Source organism: Bos taurus, chromosome 12, assembly GCF_002263795.3.
Source record: "Bos taurus isolate L1 Dominette 01449 registration number 42190680 breed Hereford chromosome 12, ARS-UCD2.0, whole genome shotgun sequence".
In the NCBI taxonomy this organism is placed as follows: domain Eukaryota; kingdom Metazoa; phylum Chordata; class Mammalia; order Artiodactyla; family Bovidae; genus Bos; species Bos taurus.
The window spans coordinates 84,121,465-84,136,209 of NC_037339.1; the positions used below are offsets into that span (position 1 = coordinate 84,121,465).

Genomic DNA, 14,745 nt, shown 5'->3' on the forward strand with positions numbered 1-14,745 from the left:
GTGGGCTGACCAGTGTTCCAGAAGCATCCAGGCCTTTCTTTGCAAGAAGCTCCTCAGGGGTACCCCCCACCCCACCCTGTGCTACCCCCACAGCCCCACAGAATCCAGGTTGTCGGTGTCGCCGGGTCAAGCACGGTCCCCCTCCTCTCCTCACTGACTCCGTGTGTGGCGTGGAAAGAGGCGGGGCGGTTGAAAGAAGATGCAGGACTGGACACGGGCTGATAGAGCGAGGCTGCCAGCATCTGTGTTTTGACCGTCCGGGACGAGCGAGTTCTGAGGATGATCGTTTACGCGGGAGAATGAAGTCATTACGTGGATCCCTGTCCATTTTGCACCTGCATTTCATGATCTTCACAGTTCTTCTTTATTTACAAGAACACTTTGAGGCTCAGTTTAATCTGTGAAAGAACATGCATGTGGCTTAATGGGGTTAACTCGTGTTGTACTTATGTATGACGGAGAAATTGCTTGACTTGTGGCTGGAGTAGCCTGGCAAGGTACAAGTTTTAGCTGAGGAGACCCACTCAACAGATAGCTGCAAAGTCCTTCAGAGGAAGCAAGTCTGGTTGAAGGAGACGACAGAGAAAGTGTTGCAGAGAAGCAAATGTTAAACCATCCATTTGTTGTTGCAGTTTGTATTTAGATATCAAACGCATTTTTGTTAATGAGTCTGTGTTTGAATCAAAGCATTCAAAGAACATTCTTCCCTCCTAATTTTCAGTTTTTCACCAGGTTAAGATCACCATGTGCATGCTTTTACTTCAGATTATCGACGACGTGCTCAGTGGCCGGGTTCCTCTGACCTGGAGTGGCTGTGGGCAGGGTTAAGGATGCCCATTCAACTGTGTTCTGTTCCATTTCAGCTCACAGACGTGGGGCATTGGGATTCTGGACATCTTCGGATTTGAAGAATTTCAAAAGAATGAATTTGAACAAGTAAGTGGATTTCTTTTGAAATTTTATTAACATGAATGGTTTTTCCAACAAATAGTTACCTCTTGTGAATGCATTAGAGACTGTCCCCATGATTTCTTGCACACATATAATTAAAAGAAGTACTTAGCCACCCTGTTTTAAATTAATGTCCCTGGTTTGTTGACATAGTCATCATTTTTATATGACCTTGTAAACTGGCCTAATCATTTAGTTTTAAACAGAGGCGCTTGTTTTAAAAGACAGTATTAGATGAAGACTGGAGCTGTATTTATGGAAATGCCATTTCAACTGGGCCAGAGACAGTGTGGGCATCTCTGAAACGAGGGTGAAGGGCTTTAGCAAGCCCTGGCCAAAAATCGGAATGGACATACTCTTTCATGGTCAACGATCTTATTTGTAGATTCAGCTTTACGCCATATGCATACATATGACTAATGGCCAACTCATAAAAGGAGGTTAAAGAGGCATTGATTATTTTTAATCCATTTACAATTTAGGGGACTTGAAAGGCACTCAGTTCTTTAGGCATGCTATTAGTATAGTGCAAATAGTTTAATTGAATTAAGTGTATCTAAAAATTAAATGTTAAGAATAGAAATAAAACTTGCCTCAGAAGAGAAGAAAAAATAAACCTATAAAAGGTACAGGTGGAAAAAGGAAAAGCCACACTGCATTATATTACATGAAAAATGTCAAGCATGCAATGCTTAGGGTGGTTAGTGACACCAGATAAGAAATTAACTAGCATGAGGTTGAAACCCAATTCTGTGACTTTCACTAGCAGAGCTGTCTTGGCTAAGATGTAGAATCTGTAATGACCTTTGGTTTCCTTATCTGTAATGTCAAGATGGCAACAGACCCACAGAGCTGTGACCATAGACAAGATGCCTATTATGGAGGTTCTGGTATCATTTTCCAGCTCTCTGCACGTGTGTAAGAAATGGTCGGTAGCTATGATCACCTCTGTAAGTGGGAACACCCAAAAACCTTTTCCAATTCGGCCTTTATCCCCCTAAAAACGGGATGCAAAGCCCTGTGACTAGGTCTTAATCATACTGACTCGCTTAATCCAGGGTGAATCATCATGAATCATTTCTCTGCAAAACCCTACCCAAATTCTCCTCTGAAATAATACCAAGGAGATCAGAGATTGCTTCTCCCTTTGTGCTTCTGTGTCCATGGATTCATGCAAAAGGGAGGACTTCGTGGTCTGTTTATTTACTGCTTAATATTAAGAGAAGCAGTGATGCCCGTACAGAAGAAGGCAGTGAAGAGCCGGCAGCAGGCTGTCCCACGAGAGATGCAGGCCTGCAGCCGCCTCTGCCAACGCAGCTCAGCCCCCGTGTTTGAATGTTGATGCCAGTCGTACTGATTCCTTACATTTTTGTCTTAGAAAAAGATGGAGTTCTGGTCTCTAAGGAGACTCACAGTTTCTGCATCTCCTGGTTAGTGATACACAAAAATCACAGGTGGGCAGTGTCCGCACAGGCTGGGCTCCCAGGCCCCACTCTGCGCCCATGCCTGGGCACCGATCAGGCCTGTGCTGGCAGCTGCAATGCGCAAAACATTCATATTATCTTTTCATGAAAACTAACATCTTTACTACAGTTATGTGCATCCCTTACCACTCTTTCCTTAAGTTAAATATTTTAATTATATAGTTAACAACATATACATGGTTTGAGATTTTTATATAACAAAGAATGGCTTTTTTTAATCTAAAAAAACAAGTCTGTTAAATACCAAAAGCTTTAGATACTTAAGGGTAAAAGCTCAAGACGAAGTTTTTTAGACTTAAATTAAGAAAACAGTAAATATTTTGAAAGATGTGCTTTTAGTTTGCTGGGTAGGCTGGCCATGCCGTTTTCGCTGGCTTGCTTAATTACTGGGGCACGATAGTACCCAGGAGGCATCTGAAAAATAAAATTATTTTCTTTGTGAGGAATCATATCTCAACTTACGGTGGATTTAGCAGATTCCTGAATTTGCCTGTGAGGTGTTTTAAAGGCCATTGGATTGAATGATGCATTTTAGATTCGAAGTTGCTGATAGAATGGTGAACTTCCGCATGTCTTATTCCACTGGAAACTTGCAGCAGAGTGTTTACCAGATCAATATTATATTCAGAACCAAACTCAGAAGGATCTTAATGTCTTTATAAGTATCTGTTCTATTCTGTTTTGAGCTTATTGACCTATGAGCTTCTCACTAGAATGTCAGCCGCCACAGAGTGCAGTCAGGTGTGATACCACTTTATGCATAGAAAACAAGCTTAGCAGATGTGTTTCATCTGAAATTTAAAGAGTAAACTCATAAGAAAAAATCTTGCTCTCCTGGTGGCTCAGACAGTAAAGAATCTGCCTGCAATGCAGGAGACCAAGGTTCAATCCCTGGGTTGGGAAGATCCCCTGGAGAAGAGAATGGTAACCCACTCCAGTATTCTTGCCTGGAGAATCCCACGGACAGAGGAGTCTGGTGGGCTGCAGTCCATGAGGTCACCAAGAGTCAGACACGACTGAGTGACCGGTCACTAACAAATGTGTTTCAATTAAAATTTAAAGAGCACACTCATAAGAAAAAATCTTTAGTAAATTTGCTAGTGGTTCTTCTTGCTCAGGAATAGGAAAATATATATTTATATATTTCTTGACAATTGTTCATCCATAAGCATTTTCCATAAGAAACTTGACATATATTTAGGACAGGGACAGTTTCAGAAGATCCTAAGAAGTGCTCCAAAAATCAGGACCACCAGCCTGGGTATGCTCAAGAAGCTCCCAAAAACTAGCTGAAAGCTTGTGATGCTCTACCTGAGGGCTTGTTTCTGCTACTAGGAAATGTCAGTGCCCGTGGGCATCGTGGTGCCACTGATGTTAGAAAAGCAAAGGCGATTTAAGGCATGATGTGACAGGGAGAGGCAAAAATACTTTTCAGTCCAGAGATGATTAATATTTAGACAGCTGAAAAGGACGAATGAAAACGTGGCCGCAGACAGCGAGAGCGCCTGGTACATGGCACGTTGTGCATCAGCTCGTCAAACAAAGGACTTTTGTGTGTTCTTAAGGCAGTTTACCGGAATCAGAGGAAAAGAAGAAAACATTTACATCAGCAAAGTTAGCCACTGGCCTAAGTGAGAGCTAAAATGCTCCTGGAAGGTGCATAATCACAGGTGAAAAATGAAAAGACCTCCTGCATCAGTAGAAAGCCTTGCTATTACGAAGATCCGGATTCTCCCCAGGTTAATTTATAAGTATAACTTGGTGCAATCTCACTACAAATAAATGAAGAATGAATGACAGAATTAGAGCAAGTCAGCGTCACCGATCCTGATAAGTAATGAATCTAGGCGTCTCTGCGATGAGGGCCGATCACAGCTGGCTTACAAAGAAGGCGGACAGTATATCAGATGCTTGTCAAGTGTCTCACCAAGGAAGGTAGGGTGGAAGGAAGGGAGGGCAGAAGGAAGGAAAGGAAAAAGTCCTGAGCGTAATCAAGTGCATTGATGTAACTACTAACTAACAGAAACTGGGGACCGAGGACGAACTTCCCTGGCGGTCCAGTGGTTAAGACTCCACCTTCCTTTGCCGAGTTGTGAGTTCGATTCCTGGTCCGAGAACTGAGATCGCACATGCCTCAAGGCCCTAAAATTCAAAATATAAGACAGAAGCAATATTTATAGCAAATTCAATAAAGACTTTAAAAATGGTCCTCATCAAAAAAAATCTTAAAAAAACAGCTGATGACAGAATGATAAACTAAACTATAAGAGTTCACCCTACAAAATCTAACCTGTAAGAAACAGTGCAAGACAAATGACCTGATTTCTTCAACATATAAAATGCAAGAATAAAAATGTGAAAGAAGAAGGTGACTTACAGATTAAAGGAGCTCCAGGAGACATATAAATCAGTTACATATATAGGCACTATGTGGGTCCTGATTTGCTTAAGTATAAACATTATGAGTTAATCAATGTAATGTGAAATCTGGATATTTGACAAAATTAAAAAAATTATCCTTGATATAAATTACATGTGATATAGATACTGTGAAGGTACTTTTTAAAAGACATTGTAGGTTAGAGAATTATACTCAAATATTTGCAGTTTAAATGACACAATGTCTGAGAATTACTTCAGTGAATCTAATTTTGAGGGTAATGGATAAGGAAATGGATAAGGCAGAATTAGCCATGAGGTGGTAATTGTTGATAATTGTTGCAGTCGGTTGACTGCAGATGGGGTTTATTGGGTTATTCTTTTCATCACTGAGTATGTTGAGAGCGTCCATAATATACAGGTGCCCCTCTGAGATACTGCTGATTCAGCTTCAGACCACAGCGAAAAAGCAAATACTGCCAAAGCTGGTCACGTGTATTTCCTTTGGTTTCACAGTGCGTGTGAAAGTAATATTTGCACTACACTGTGTCTATTAAGTGTGCTATAGCTTAAATCTAAAAAAAAAAAAAAAAAAAAGCCAAAGAAAAACCCGATGTATGTGCCCTAATAATAAAGACTTCGTTGCTAAAAAGCACCATCATCTGAGCCTTCAACAAGTCTTTGTAGAAACACCAAAGATCAATGATCACAAGTCACCATAACAAATATAATAATAATAAAAAAGTTTGAAATATTGCAAGAATTACCAAAATGTGACACAGAGGCAAGAGTTGAGCAGCTGCTGTTGAAAAGCTGATGCTGGTAGACTTACTTGACCCAACGTAACTCGAGAGTTTCAATTGGTAAAAAAGGCAGTGGCTGAGAAGCACAATAAAATACAATATGCCTGTACCATCTAGAATAAATGAGAAAACGCTAAGATTATATGAAAATTATTTTAATAAATGTTAGAATGTGTTCTCCCAACAGTTGCTATTGCCAAGCTCTGCAGGCTACAGATCTTCACCAAAGTCATAAAGAACCAAGTAGTGGAAGCTAATGATTTAACATTCAATAATTTCCCCCCATTTCCCACTAGACACATAGCATGCAGCCACATGAAATGAAACTTAAAGCCATGGAGTCTGTAAAACTGCTTATCAGCAATTTGCTACAAGAATACAGAGAATTTGGAAAGATAACACAGTTGTTCAAAGTAAAAGCTTCTGTTGTAGAAGATAAGATAATGACAGCTGACCAGTCGTCAAGTGAGGCTTCGTCTAAGCGGATTTCAGAAGAGTCTTCAAGGATTTGAAACATTTCCCTGCTTACAAAATCTTTTCTAAAGAGTGAGATTTTTTGGAAAGTCCTGGTGAACAATAACTCAGATTTGGGCTAAGTGTTCAAAGGTTTGGAAAAAGCCAAATGCCTGGACTTCTAAAGTTCTATGAAATAAGATTATGTAGTTTGTCAACCTCAACCTGTAAAAAACCCCATGCAATCCCTAGTTGTGAAATCACTATCCTAGATATGATACAGAAAGAAATCAGTGGACATATGGAAAGAAAGTGGAAGTGTTAGTCGCTCAGTCATGTCCAACTGTTTGCCAGCTCATGGACCATAGCCCACCAGGCTCGTCTGTCCACGGGATTCTCTAGGCAACAATACTGGAGTGGGTTGCCGTTTCCTTCTCCAGGGAATCTTCCCGACCCAGGGAGTGAACCTCGGTCTCCTGCTTTACAGGCAGATTCTTTACTATCTGAGCCACCAGGGAAGCTCAGAGGATATATTAACAGCCATCAATTGAACCCATCAGTTGAACTCAAGCCATTTGCTCTTGATGTAGATAATTCCATTTTACAGATGGGAAAACTGAGAGTACTGTGGTCTCTGCTCTGTAAGAAAGTGTTTTCTCGGAACCTGGAAGGGTCCATTTTTTCTGGCTCATTTGCATCAGAGTTCTCTGTGGTTCATTCATTCAACAAATGTTTTTTGTATGTGTCCCAAGTTCCAGACTCTGCATTAGGCACTAGGAAAGGTAGGGACACTACAGCGAGGTAGGTGGGGTGCAAATGTGAGAAGGACTAATTCTAAGTGGATATCTTGGGAGAAGAATTAGGAAAACCTTAGTGAGGAAAAGGCTTCTGTGTTCACCCCTAGTATGGCAAGTCCCATGTATTGTTCCTTTGATTTTTTTAATTGAAGTATAGTTAATTTATGCAGTGTTTTGTTGATTTCGGGTGTACAGCAAAGTGTATTCAGTTATGTGTATACATAGATTCCCTTTCAGATTCTTTTCCATTATAGGCTATTACAAGAAATCGAATATAATTCCCTATGCTGTACAGTAGGTCCTTGTTTCTAACCTATTTTAGGGTGCCTTTTCCTCCACATCTACTCCAGCATTTGTAGATTTTTAAATTATGGCCATTCTGACCGCTGGGGGTGTGATACCTCATTGTGGTGTTTAATCATAGCACATGTTCTGATAGACTATTAGGTATCAATAAAATCTATTTTCAGCTCAATGAATCGATCTACGAATACAAGAAATATTATTAAGTTGTTTCACATTTAAATTCCCAAATCATGCATTCATTAAATGTCTAGCTCTGAGAACATTTTCTTCTCTCTAATTTCTGAAATCTAATTTTCTGAAATCTAATTTTCTGAAATCTTTTCAGGAACTCACCACACTATTGATAATACAATACAAGAAAAAATCAAATGAGGAAATTTATTTTTTTACATAGCAGAACCCTAGTATAGTTCTATTCAGATTCCTATTGAAAAATAAGCAGATTAATTAATGACATGCTATTTTAATGTACTTATAATAATATCGCAGTCTGTGTTTAAAAATAGGTTAACAGTTTTGAGAATATTTTGGGGGGCACAAAAAAAAATGAAGCAGAAGAAAACAGTTTTGAGCATGGAAAGTGCACATTTAATGAATTTTTTCCCCTCAAAACTTTTTCACTTAAGCAACATCTCCATTTTAGAGCTAAAGAAACTAAGGTTCAGATAATTTAAGCGACTCAAGGAAGAATACACAGAACCAGCATCTGATTCCAGAACATTTCAAAGGTTGTTTGAAAGTTAAACTTTAAGATTCATTATTATTATATTATACATTTCCTAAGCTTTAATTGGTACCTTCTTACGGGTATATTTTTTTGTATTTCTGATACAATATTTATTTATTTATATTATTTATTCTATTAAATACAGAAGCAATAAACTTTTAATAAATTTGATATGCCGTTGTTTTTTTCATAGTGCAGTTTTCCAGCAGATCCATTTGTTTAATATGAATGAGTGAGTTGGCGAGTGCAGGCGTATCCTCTCCCTGTAAAGTGGAGGCAGGCCTTCTACTGCGCTTTGTTCCGTTCGGCTTCACACACATTGCACTGTTTACAAATTAAAGTTTTGGGACAACCCTTCATCAAGCGCGCTTTACTGGAGCCAATTTTCCAACAGCATTTGCTCAGCTCACGTCTTTCTGTCGTGTTTTAGTAATTCTCACGCACCATGCTTGTTTGTTATTGTTGTATTTGTTATGACGGTCTGTGATCGGTGAGCATTAATATTACTGCTAAGACATGCTGAAGGCCCAGACGCTGTTCAGTGTATTTTTAGCAGTAAAGTCGTTTTTAATTATGTACATTTCTTTAGACATAATGCTATTGCACACTTAATAGAGTACAGTGTAGTGTATGCGTAACATTTCTCAGTGAATCCCCTGCATTCACCAAGAAGTTTGGTCTGGGGAACCAAAAGATGCATGTGCCTAGCTTTATTGCCATATTCCTGTTCCCGCCCTGGTCTGGAACTAAACTCAAGTATCTCTGGGGTGTGCCTGCCCCAGGGTGATTAAAAGGAGGTGTTGCAAAATGTAATAGGAAGAATTAATGTATTTGAAAATATGTATCAGGTCACTTTAGATAAGAGTCAGTTGAGTTCTTTTGATGACAACTGACCAGGAAGAAGCTCAGCTTTACGATAATGAGTCTGCAGATGCAAAGCCCCAGGAGTGCAGACTGCGAGCATGGTTCCGTTTAGCCTTCTGCTAACAGTCAGTAGTGGCTACGATTTCTGGAGTCGCTCCTGTAACCCGGACGTTCTTCCTTTATGATCACTAGCTCTTGCAGCACCTTCTCAGAAAGCTGAGGGACATCTAGAAACCTTTCCGGGGCTACACGGGAATCCACATGCAAATCCGTTGGGTCCCAAATTGGCACTTCTGTGCCGCGCGCTCTTTCTCTGGCACCTTAGCCAGTGCTCTGACGTCTGTGATGTTTTCAGGGTCTCTTTCTTGTTGTTCAGTCGCTAAGTCGCGTCTGACTCTTTGTGACCTCATGAACTGCGGCCACCAGGCTTCCCTGTCCTTCACCATCTTCTGGAGTTTGATCAAACTCATGTCCATCGAATCGGTGATGCCATCCAACCCTCTCATCCTCTGTCACCCTCTTCTCTTCCTGCCCTCAGTCTTTCCCAGCATCAAGGTCTTTTCCAGTGAGTCAGTTCTTCACATCAGGTGGCCGAAGTATTAGAGCTTCAGCTTCAGCATCAGTCCTTCCAGTGAATATTCAGGACTGATCTCCTTTAGGGTGGACTGGTTTGATCTCCTTGCAGTCCAAGGGACTCTCAAGAGTCTTCTCCAACACCACAGTTCTAAGACATCAGTTCTTCGGTGCTCAGCCTCCTTTGTGGCCCGTATCTCTAGGCTTTGTGTTTAATCCTGGATAAGGAGAACTCTTTGAAAAAGACCTTTATTTCAGTAGTGTTTGTGTGTTTCAATCTGACATTAACAGATTGTGATGCAGAATATGGCCAGAAAATTAGCCAATACGTTTATTGTTGACGAACCCCTAAATATTGGCGATTCACGTTAAAGGGGATTTTAGGCATGAATTAAACTCATTAAAATGTTGAATTTATTTTTTGGGTTTGTTTGTTTGTTTGTTTACTTAACAATATTGTATTGGTTTTGCCATACATCACCATGAATCTGCCACGGGTATACACATGTTCCCCATCCTGAACCCCCCTCCCACCTCCCTTGAATTTATTTTTTGAACCCCTGTTGCACTGAATGACAGAATCCCTAAAAGAAATATGGTCGGAAGAGAAAGTGTTTTTGTTATCTGTATAAAAATAGTGTCTCCATGCCTGTGAAGTAAGTGCCAGCTCTATTAGCTTAAAACCTATAACACAGAGTTTGATTTGAAATCTCAGTGAGAATCCAGAGAGACAGAAAGGGTGTTTGGTTTCTTAAAGAAACAGTGATCTCCCCAGAAGATGGCCCACGTGGCACTAGTGGTAAAGATCCCGCCTGCTGGTGCAGGAGACACAAGAGATGTGGGTTCCATCCCTGGATCAGGAAGACTCCCTGGAGGAGGGCACGGCAACCCACTCTGACACTCTTGCCTGGATAAACCCATGGACAAGAGGAGCCTGTGGGCTACAGTCCATAGAGCTGCAAAGAGTCGGACATGACTAAGCAGCTGAGCCCACATGCAGATATCAAGGACCTTTTGGCGTGGGATGGGCCAAATGTCTGATGAGGCAGATGTCTAAAGGACATTTTGGTGTTTTCTCTTTTTGTTGTTTAATTTATTTTAATTTGGGGTATATTTTCTTTGAGCTTCCCTGCTGGCTCAGCAGTAAAGCATCTGCCTGCCAATGAAGGAGACATGGGTTTGAACCCTGGGTAGGAAAGATCCCCTGGAGAAGGAAATGGCAATCCATTCCGGTATTCTTGCCTGGGAAATCCCATGGACATGGGAACCTGGTGGGCTACAGCCCACAGGCTCTCGAAAGAGTTGAATGCTACTGAGCAACTAAAACAACATCAACGACAAATAGTTTCTTCACAGTGTTGTGTTAGTTTCAGCTGTGCAGAATGAATCAGCTGTAAGTAGGCATGTGTCCCCTGCCTCGTGAGCCTCGCTCCCACTAAAGGACACTTTGGACAGAAACAAATGTCCTTTAAGGTATAATGGTATGATATATGTCATGCACATGTGTGTGTGTGTAAATTGATGTGGAAATCAGTTAATGGATTGTGTATGCCATCATCTGTCTCCACGTTCGAATCACCCGGAAAACTTCTAAAATCTATCAATGCCAGGCCGCACTCTGATTTAATTGGTATGGGGTCAGACCCAGACATCAGCCTTTTTTAAAAGTGCCTGGTTCATTCCAGTGTTCAGTAGGATTTTGAATCCCCGTCTAACGCCTGGGGCTCTGCCTTCAGCTGGAGTCAGCTTTAATTAATCTCCACTTTAATTCTGTGATGCATATGTCATGCTTTATTATATTTTTGCTTCAGATAAATTTCACTGAGTAATAAAAATAAAGGGAGAACAGTTGGTGAAAATTTACTCAAGAAATTAAGTTTGTCATTAATACAAATGATGGGCCATCTGGATAAGCAATAATGGCCTGTTACTAAAGAGTGTTTTCAAAGGGTGCATGGTTTTTATTATTAAACTGCTCCACAATGGCACCTAATGTACAAAGCATGTATTTTAATCAGAGAAGGTGCATGCTAATTAAACAGTTCTTAATAATTGTTCATTATCATTTATGAAAACCCACCTTTTACCTACATTAACATCTACTCCAGGGAATACTGGGGGGTTTTAATGAAACTCAAACATAGTTCCGTGGATAGAGTTGAAAAATAAAAATAATGACTGTTTGCATTGACGTCAGAGATATCTCATTACTGATGCAGATTTATGCTTCTAGATACGTAAAGTGCTTTGCCTTTGCAAATCTTTGTGTCTGTCTCTGACGGTGTTTAACACACGCATGCGTATGCACGTGTAACACAGACAGCTCAGTGAGGACAAACCAAGATGGGCAGGTTCGCGTCCTGGTTCTGGCCACCGTCCCGTTAGTGGCATGCATTTCTTTCTCTTTTCAGCGAGGGGCCTGCCTCAGGGCGATATGTCCACAGCCGTCCCCCTAGCTGCCTGTCCTGGTGGTTCTGAAGTCCATGCTGTTAGCACTTCTTTTATATTTTAACCTTTGCTGAAACAGTGAGTGCGACCAACAATTTAGAATAGGGAAAGGAAAACCGTTCTGGTGAAAATGTTTGTGTGCATGACTTCAAAATGAGTTTGAAAAGCGTCTACTTCTAACCCCGTGTGCTCGCTGTGATTTCCTTAAATGCATCGCTCAGCGCTGTTAGAAATCCAGGCCCACATTCGGTTTCAGGAAGCGCCTCTGTTAAAAAGGCTGCAAGTCAGAAATCACAGGCTATTCACCAGTACGTATCTAACTGGAGTTTTCCTTGGGATTTTAATAAAATTTTTTTTCTCCCCAGAATACAAAGAACACAGTATACAATTAAAAGTTCTGATATATGTGAACTTTTAATACATATGGTGGGACTGTCACCGAGTCCCACCCAACACTGCAGCTTCAAAACAGTAACACTCGGGACAGAAGCTGTATGTTTTATGAATCATTTTGACCAGAAGAGCATTCATTTGGCTTCCTCTGTTTAGAAGTGCAATCCGAATCTTTTTTTTGTTGTTACCCAAAGTTTGGTAGATTATTTTAGACTTTACTTCCTGGGCTTAAAAAAAAAAAGGTAGGGGAAAAAAAGACCGAAAACCCTTTTTCCAGCTCTTTCTAACGACGGTGGCTTTCTCCACATCCACATTTGGTATTGTCATTCTTTCTAAACAGTGAATCAATTTGCTGAACTCCATATTCAGTTCAGTAAAATGTTAGGAAGCAAAACCAATCAAAATGTCTAGTTTTTATTATAAAAGCATTTGAGTCAGTTCAAACACTGCAGCCAGGTGTACATATAGAGGTGGTCAGCTATAAATAGTCAGGAGCAAGAGTCAGTTGTCACCAAAAGTAATTTTTATAACAGAGCTGAAGTCTATTCTGAATGCAAAACGATCAGAGAACTATCATATTGTATGATTTATACATATCATATATTATATAATTTATATAAAATTATTATATTAAATGTTTGAGAAATCTACATCTACCTAAGTCTTTTTAACAAGAGCATCTCAAAATGAAGGGAAGGATAAGTGTCACATAATTTGGATGTCACTTCTACAGCAGAGAATCAGCCATTGCTGGGCTTATTTCAGAATCCTTTATCAGACTTCTTTTTATTTTTTCATGCAGTCATGGACATCATGTTATTTTTCACGGCTTCTCCATTTAAGTCTTGGGTGATCTATTCCCCAAATGTATAACATTCAGGCACACCTTCTGTAACTGCTTTTAAATCAAACTGCTGAGATGTAGGATCTATTTGTGTTGTCTTAGATGATTCAATGCATATTTTAATGTCAAAAAGTTTGAAAAATTTCAATTGCGTATGTCATCTAATCAAAGTGAATCTTTTCCAATGGCTTCATTTCATAATGGAGCCATTTATTTTCTGTACATTTACTGTAAATATTTCACTTCAAATTGAAGAAATTTCTTTTATAGCATTTATTAACCTTTGGTACAGAAATTATCTCAGGACAAAAGGAGTTTATCACATTATTAGTTTGGAGGAACACCTCAAATTATTATTTTTTTAAGTAAAGTGAAGTATTTTTTAATTTTTGTGTTTTTTACTCTGTCAACAATTTTCAGAAATTTCTGTTATTCGTTTATGATTATAATGACAGTGATAAGAAAATATATTCCTTTCACGGTGAGCTCCTATTGTGGACAGATGCTGCACTGTTTTACAGAGAAAGATTTGTCTTTCCTGAATCATTCCCAGAGATTTATACCACATGGAAAAGATGAACATAGACCTTGATGTATTGATATCACTTAGTTTTGATGGGACAAGTCAGGGGGATGAATGTGCTAGACTGTATCAGCTACAATCGGAGCTTCCCTGGTAGCTCAGCTGGTAAAGAATCTGCCTGCAATGCAGGAGACCCCAGTTTGATTGCCTGGGTCAGGAAGGTCTGCTGGAGAAGGGATAGGCTACCCACTCCAGTATTCTTGGGCTTCGCTGGTGACTCATATGGTAGAGTCCACCTGCAATGCAGGAGACCTGGGTTCGATCCCTGGGTTGGGAAGATCTGTAGAAGGGAACAGCTACCCTCTCCAGTATTCTGGCCTGGAGAATTCCATGGACTGTATAGTCCATGGCGTTGCAAAGAGTCGGACGTGACTGAGCGACTTTCACTTCACAATTGTATCAGGATTGTATCAGGAAAGAAATATGTTTCAGATGATATTTAAATTCTGAATTCCGTACCTTCCTTTCCTGGCTCTCATATGCAGATTTATGGGTCTATATCTGTATTCAAAATGTTTTTGCCTTAACAACCAAGAGTGGAAACTTCGTTCTATATGGTACGTTCTCAAATAAAGCAACTATATTTTTAATATGTTTATATTCAGAGAATTGATCTGCAAAGTTGTGAGTTAATTTAGGAAACAGTTTTAAATTTAAAACCCTTCCAGCTTTGCATATATCTCATGAGATGTAGTCATCAAGAGGAAGAGAGAAAAGGCTCTGGTTATCTACTGGCCAAATCAGAGAGAAAGAAGAAAATTCAAGAAATTTCAGAGATCCCAGATGGAGTGGTAGAAGGAAGAGGTGATGTTCCAAGTCTGGACAAATTCTCTCTCAAGTTATTTCAATTTTAAAATGATTTCCAAGACAGCAGCAGTCATTCTTACTTTATTTGTAACTCTTTGGGGAGGGGCGTATAAAAAGCCTTGTTTAATCAATTACATAGAAGGATGAGGCTGGGCACGCAGTTGCCCACAAACGTATACCGTGGGCCCCTCCCTCTGCCCCTCTTGTGAGGCCACAGCTGAATACCCGGAACCAGGCCCCTGTGCCCACTGGCCCCTCCAGGCCCCTGCCGCTCAGCTCCCTGGGTTCTCAGACCAGGGTCGGCCTGCTGCCTTCAGGCATCAGCCAGGGCTG

General features: G+C 40.3%; 1 protein-coding gene across 3 annotated transcripts in view; it reads left to right on the plus strand.

Moving 5' to 3' along the window:
- MYO16 (myosin XVI) overlaps window positions 1-14,745 on the plus strand; it is a 519,124-nt gene that overhangs the window by 341,052 nt on the left and 163,327 nt on the right. For all 3 annotated transcript variants that reach the window (XM_059892322.1, XM_025000169.2, XM_059892321.1), the window contains exon 21: window positions 864-936. In XM_059892322.1, coding sequence (XP_059748305.1) covers window positions 864-936 — 73 coding nt within the window. The remainder of the gene's footprint in view (window positions 1-863; window positions 937-14,745) is intronic.